Source organism: Scyliorhinus canicula, chromosome 29, assembly GCF_902713615.1.
Source record: "Scyliorhinus canicula chromosome 29, sScyCan1.1, whole genome shotgun sequence".
In the NCBI taxonomy this organism is placed as follows: Eukaryota; Metazoa; Chordata; class Chondrichthyes; order Carcharhiniformes; family Scyliorhinidae; genus Scyliorhinus; species Scyliorhinus canicula.
The window spans coordinates 9,846,453-9,853,443 of NC_052174.1; the positions used below are offsets into that span (position 1 = coordinate 9,846,453).

General features: G+C 52.4%; 1 protein-coding gene across 1 annotated transcript in view; it reads right to left on the bottom strand.

Moving 5' to 3' along the window:
* LOC119958306 (ephrin type-B receptor 3-like) overlaps positions 1-4,346 on the bottom strand; it is an 8,511-nt gene extending 4,165 nt beyond the window's left edge. Inside the window, exons 1-2 of the mRNA XM_038786742.1 lie at positions 4,221-4,346; positions 52-724 (exon numbers count right to left, since the gene is read on the bottom strand). Coding sequence (XP_038642670.1) covers positions 52-724; positions 4,221-4,346 — 799 coding nt within the window. The remainder of the gene's footprint in view (positions 1-51; positions 725-4,220) is intronic.
* Between the last annotated feature and the right edge of the window lie 2,645 nt (positions 4,347-6,991).

A 6,991-nucleotide genomic window follows, 5' to 3' on the forward strand; every position in this document is an offset into this window, starting at 1 on the left:
ACCCCTCCCCCCTACGCGCCCCTCACCCCCTCCCCCCTACGCGCCCCTCACCTTTGCAAACGGTGTGCTTCTTGGTGGGCTCGTAGCCGGGGCCGCAGGTGCACTTGCCGAGCGGCACGATCCACTCGCCGTCCCCGTTGCAGTAGAGCTTGAGGGGGATGGAGACCTCCACCGCGTTGGGGATGCAGGCGCCCGGCGCAATGACCAGCGAGGTGGGCTCCGCGCCCGTCACCGTCTCGGGAAAGGAGGCGAAGCCAGCGACCATGGCGGGGCACTTCTTGAAGAACACCCGGACGGACAAGAGGGCCATGCAGGCCCCTTGATCCTGGAAGGCCAGGTAGAAGCCATTCCTCCTCAGCGGGCCTAGATTGAGGATCTTGGTGTTAGCCCGGCCCACCTTCTTGTTGGGGAAGACAGAGTCAGCCGCGACGGTGTCCACCTTGACGTAAGGATTCTCCATCCAAGCTGGTGAGCCCTGAGTGGCAGCGTCCGAATCCGATTCGTAGTAGTAGAGGTTGAACGTCTCCTTGCAGGAACCTGGCACCCCGGGAATGGAGAAACAGTCTCGCATGGTGAACTTGAGCTCCACGTAGACCCGCTGGGCACCGTGCCGAGGGATGTAGGTGGTCCGCAGCCAATTGTTCTGATTGGGCGTGCCGTATTTGCACACCTCGTACGTACGCACGGTATTCATCTCGTCGTCACTCCCACTCACCTCTTCCCACTAAAGGATGGGCAAAAACAAAAACAAATTCAGTGCGAGGGAGGTAAACCATCTTGTCACCATCGCTCAGGTCCTCTGCAACATACGAGGCCATTCAGCCCATCCGCCGCCATTCAATATGAGTCCACATTATCGCCATGTCCCTTTATGTCTGTCCTAAGCGTACTGGATGATCTGGGATAGAGATTTCCGAAGATTCACTGCCCTGGGAGCGAAAGGAACTCTCCTCACCTCGCTCTCAAGGTTTAGCACAGTGGGCTAAACAGCTGGCTTGTAATGCAGAACAAGGCCGGCAGCGCGGGTTCAATTCCCGTACCGGCCTCCCGAAACAGGCGCCGCAAAGTGGCGACTAGGGGGCTTTTCACAGTAACTTCAATTGGTTAATCCCAGAGCTGAAGGGGTTGGATTATGAAGAGAGGTTGAGTAGAACATAGAACAGTACAGCACAGAACAGGCCCTTCGGCCCTCGATGTTGTGCCGAGCAATGATCACCCTACTCAAACCCACGTAATCACCCTATACCCGTAACCCAACAACCCCACCCCCACCCCCCAACCTTACTTTTTAGGACACTACGGGCAATATAGCATGCCCAATCCACCTAACCCGCACATCTTTGGACTGTGGGAGGAAACCGGAGCACCCGGAGGAAACCCACGCACACATGGGGAGGACGTGCAGACTCCGCACAGATCGTGACCCAAGCCGGGAATCGAACCTGGGACCCTGGAGCTGTGAAGCATTTATGCTAACCACCATGCTACCGTGCTGCCTGGGACTGTACTCGTTGGAATTTAGAAGGATGAGGGGGGATATTATAGAAACATTTAAAATTATGAAGGGAATAGATAGGATATATGCGGGCAGGTTGTTTCTACTGGCGGGTGAAAGCAGAACTGGGGGCATAGCCTCAAAATAAGGGGAAGTAGATTTAGGACTGAGTTTAGGAGGAACTTCTTCACCCAAAGGGTTGTGAATCTATGGAATTCCCTGCCCAGTGAAGCAGTTGAGGCTCCTTCATTACATGTTTTTAAGGTAAAGATAGATAGTTTTGTGAAGAATAAAGGGATTAAGGGTTATGGTGTTCGGGCCGGAAAGTGGAGCTGAGTCCACAAAAGATCAGCCATGATCTCATTGAATGGCGGAGCAGGCTCGAGGGGCCAGATGGCCTACTCCTGCTCCTAGTTCTTATGTTCTTATGTAAGCCTACTTGTGACAATAAGCGATTATTATTATTATTATTATGTGGATTCCCCCTTATTTGGAAATTCTGACCCCCGGTTCGAGACCCCCACCTCCTCTCTCTCCCCCCAAGCAAGGGAAACATTTTAACTGCATCTACCCCGTCTATTCCCTTGAAAACCTTTTGTTGCTTTCAACGAAACCACCTCTCATTCTTCGGAACCCTATGAAATGAAATGAATGATAATCGGTTATCGCCACGAGTAGGCTTCAAATGAAGTTACTGTGAAAAGCCCCTAGTCGCCACATTCCGGCACCTGTTCGGGGAGGCTGGTACGGGAATCGAACCGTGCTGCTGGCCTGCCTTGGTCTGCTTTCAAAGCCAGCGATTTAGCCCTGGCAGTTTTCTCTCTTTCGCTGGACATCCCCGGGAACAAGTGCGGTGAACCCACTGATGGATAAATATTCCTGCTATTACCTCTGCGGCAATGGTATCCTCAAGGGGGACCCAGAGCTGTACACCGTACTCCACCGTGCGGCCAGACCACGATTTGGAGCAATTAACCCTCTGAGTTCGCCTTCGACTCTGGCCTTTTGTCTATCCCCGCGTTTAATTTCTCCACCTTCGGCAGTGTTTGAAATGAAATGAAAATGGCTTATTGTCACGAGTAGGCTTCAAATGAACTTACTGTGAAAAGCCCCTAGTCGCCACATTCCGGCGCCTGTTCGGGGAGGCTGGTACGGGAATCGAACCGTGCTGCTGGCCTGCTTTGGTCTGCTTTCAAAGCCAGCGATTAGCCCTGTGAGCTAAACAGCCCCTAGTTTTTGGTGGACAGGACATAATCTGGGCCATTCTCCGCATTGCCGGGCAGGTGCCAAGTGTTACAGCTGAAGGTTGGCTGGGGGGGGGGGGGGGGCAAGTTGTGGAGCACAAGTCTCTGTGGGCAGCGCGGTAGCACAAGTGAACAGCACTGTGACTTCACAGCGCCAGGGTCGATTCCCCGCTGGGCGGTCTGTGCGGAGTCTGCACGTTCTCCCCCCCCCCGTGCCTGCGTGGGTTTCCTCCGGGTGCTCCGGTTTCCTCCCACAGTCCAGGTTAGGTGGATTGGCCGTGATAAATTGCCCTCAAGTGTCCAAAATGGTGAGGAGGGGTTACGGGGATAGGGTGGAAGTGAGGGTTGAAGCGGGTCGGTGCAGACTCGATGGGCCGAATGGCCTCCTTCTGCACCGTACGTGCGATGCATGTTCTTTCGTAGTTTTGCCAGAATATTGTCAGGGCCCGTAGCCTTTTGCAGTAAGCAATGCCTGCAGCCCTTTCTTGATAACACACGGGAGTGAATCAAATTGGTTAAGGACTGACATCAGTGATGTTGGGAATCTCTATCGAGGCCGAGCTGGACCATACACTCCATGCTTCTGGCTGAAGATTGCATGGAGTGGAATGCCTTTTGATGATGCCACAGAGGACGGGGATATTCCAGTGAGTTGTTTAATCGTCCGGCTGGATGTGGCAGGACTTCAGAGCTTTAGATTTGATCCGTTGTCTGTGGTGTCGATTAAGTATCCTCTTAACTGTCTCCGCTCTGAGGGGGCATAGGTTGAAGGTGTGAGGGGCAAGGTTTAGAGACGTACGAGGCAAGTCTTTTCACACAGAGGTGCCTGGAACTCGCTGCCGGAGGAGGTGGTGGAAGCCAGGACGATAGTGACGTTTAAGGGGCCTCTTGACAAATACACGAATAGGATGGGGAATAGAGGGATACGGACCTCGGAAGTGTAGACGCTTTTAGTTTAGACGGGCAGCATGGTCGGCACGGGCTTGGAGGGCCGAAGGGCCTGTTCCTGTGCTGTACTGTTCGTTGCTCTTTGAGGCCAACTCCCGTTCTCCACCCAGACTTCAGAGGCAGCTCACCGGCAGGTTCTCAAGGACAGTTAGGGATGGGCAAAAAAATGCCGGCCGAAGTCGTGAATAAAATAAGCCCCTCGTCCCCGGGGCCCCATTCTGGTAAATCCTCTCTGCAGCCTGCCTCCCAAGGCCTTCGATATCCTCCCTCGAGTGCGGGGCCCTCCAGATTTAGGACACAATATTCCAGCTGGGGCCTAGCCAAGGACAGCTAAAGGTTCAGCCTGACTCACACGATTTCGTAACTCATTCCTCTGTTCCTAAAGCCAAGGATTGTGTGTCAGTTCCCCGAAATGTTTATATTCCCTCACCCCCCCCCCCCCTACTCCCTAACCGGCAGCAGCAAAGGGTTCAAAGTTCAACCATGGAAAGGCTGGAAGGAGGAGGGAACTTCAAAGATGATCCGATTCTTACCCCAGACTCTGGGTACACCGTCCACTTCAGATCTGCAGTCTCCAGTCGCGTGTTCATCAATATTTCTGTGACAAGGTTAAAAATAAAACTTTTTATTTGCAGCAAAAAAAAAATGTCAGAATTCATCAAACTCAACGGCATTGTTAAACCAGGCGTACTCTGCAAGACTTCAATATTTCTCACAGCCAAGTCATTCCCTAAAGAGTTCAGTGGAGTGACTGCCCTTCACCCACGCTGTGAAAACTCCAAGGATCAATGAACGAGGAGACCCCTATTTAATCATAAGACATTCGGCCCATCAAGTCTGCTCCACCATTCGATCATGGCTGATATTTTTCTCATCCCCATTCTCCTGCCTTCTCCCCATAACCCCTGATCCCCTTATTAATCAAGAACCTATCTATCTCTGCCTTAAAGACTCAGCGATTTGGCCTCCACAGCCTTCTGCGGCAAAGTGTTCCACAGATTCACCCCCCTCTGGCTGAAGAAATTCCTCCTCATCCCTGTTTTAAAGGATCCTCCCTTCAGTCTGAGATTGTGTCCTCTGGTTCTAGTTTCTCCTACAAGTGGAAACATCCTCTCCACGTCCACTCTATCCAGGCCTCGCAGTATCCTGTAAGTTTCAATAAGATCCCCCCTCATCCTCCTAAACTCCAACGAGTACAGACCCAGAGTCCTCAACCGTTCCCCATACGACAAGCTCCTCATTCCAGGGATCATTCTTGTGAACCTCCTCTGGACCCTTTCCAAGGCCCAGCACATCCTTCCTTAGATACGGGGCCCAAAAACTGCTCACAATACTCCAAATGGGGTCTGACCAGAGCCTTATACAGCCTCAGAAGTACATCCCTGCTCTTGTATTCTAGCCCTCTCGATATGAATGCTAACATTGCATTTGCCTTCCTAACTGCCGACTGAACCTACACGTTAACCTTAAGAGAATCTTGAACAAGGACTCTCAAGTCCCTTTGTGCTTCTGATTTCCTAAGCATTTCCCTCATTTAGAAAATAGTCAATGTTTCCATTCCTCCTTCCTCACACTTTTCCCATATTGTATTCCATCTGCCACTTCTTTGCCCACTCTCCTAGCCTGTCCAAGTCCTTCTGCAGCCCCCCTGCTTCCTCAATACTACCTGTCCCTCTACAGATCTTTGTATTTAATAACATAGAACATAAAACAGTACAGCACAGAACAGGCCCTTCGGCCCTCGATGTTGTGCCGAGCAATGATCACCCTACTCAAACCCACGTATCCACCCTATACCCGTAACCCAACAACCCCCCCCTTAACCTTACTTTTTAGGACACTACGGGCAATTTAGCATGGCCAATCCACCTAACCCGCACATCTTTGGACTGTGGGAGGAAACCGGAGCACCCGGAGGAAACCCACGCACACACGGGGAGGACGTGCAGACTCCGCACAGACAGTGACCCAGCCGGGAACCGAACCTGGGACCCTGGAGCTGTGAAGCATTTATGCTAACCACCATACTACCATGCTGCCCCCTCACGGTTCATTGGATCGTAACCTCAAATCTGCACCCCCTGTACCCCTCCACCCCAATTATGACCTTTTACCCTGATAACCTTTCACCCCTTGTGAATCGAGAATCTATCCAGCTCTGCCTCAAAAATATTCCAAGATTCTGCTTCCGCCGCCTTTTCAGGAAGAGAGCTCCAGAGACTACGCCCTCTGAGAGAAAATATTTCTCCTCATCTCCGTCTGGAGACAAAGACCCATCTGCACATTCAGGATACCCCCCATCGTGTCGCGTGGCACTATCACCGTGCCAAATGGGATAGATTCAGGACAGGCCTAGCAACTCGAGAATGAGGGGCCTAGCAACTCGAGAATGAGGGGCCTAGCAACTCGAGAATGAGGGGCCTAGCAACTCGAGAATGAGGGGCCTAGCAACTCGAGAATGAGGGGCCTAGCAACTCGAGAATGAGGGGCCTAGCAACACAAAAATGGGAGGGCCTAGCAACACAAAAATGGGGGGCCTAGCAACACAAAAATGAAGGGCCTAGCAACACAAAAATGAAGGGCCTGGCAACACAAAAATGAGGGACCTGGCAACACAAAAATGAGGGGCCTGGCAGCACAAGAATGAGGGGCCTGGCAGCACAAGAATGAGGGGCCTGGCAGCACAAAAATGAGGGGCCTGGCAGCACAAAAATGAGGGGCCTGGCAGCACAAAAATGAGGGGCCTGGCAGCACAAAAATGAGGGACCTAGCAACACAAAAATGAGGGACCGAGCAACACAAAAATGAGGGACCTAGCAGCACAAGAATGAGGGGCCTAGCAGCACAAGAATGAGGGGCCTAGCAGCACAAGAATGAGGGACCTAGCAGCACAAAGAGGACGGCACAAGAATGAGGGGACCTAGCAGCACAAGAATGAGGGGCCTAGCAGCACAAGAATAAGGGGCCTAGCAGCACAAGAATGAGGGGCCTAGCAGCACAAGAATGAGGGGCCTAGCAGCACAAGAATGAGGGGCCTAGCAGCACAAGAATGAGGGGCCTAGCAGCACAAGAATGAGGGGCCTAGCAGCACAAGAATGAGGGGCCTAGCAGCACAAGAATGAGGGGCCTAGCAGCACAAGAATGAGGGGCCTAGCAGCACAAGAATGAGGGGCCTAGCAGCACAAGAATGAGGGGCCTAGCAGCACAAGAATGAGGGGCCTAGCAGCACAAGAATGAGGGGCCTAGCAGCACAAGAATGAGGGGCCTAGCAGCACAAGAATGAGGGGCCTAGCAGCACAAGAAT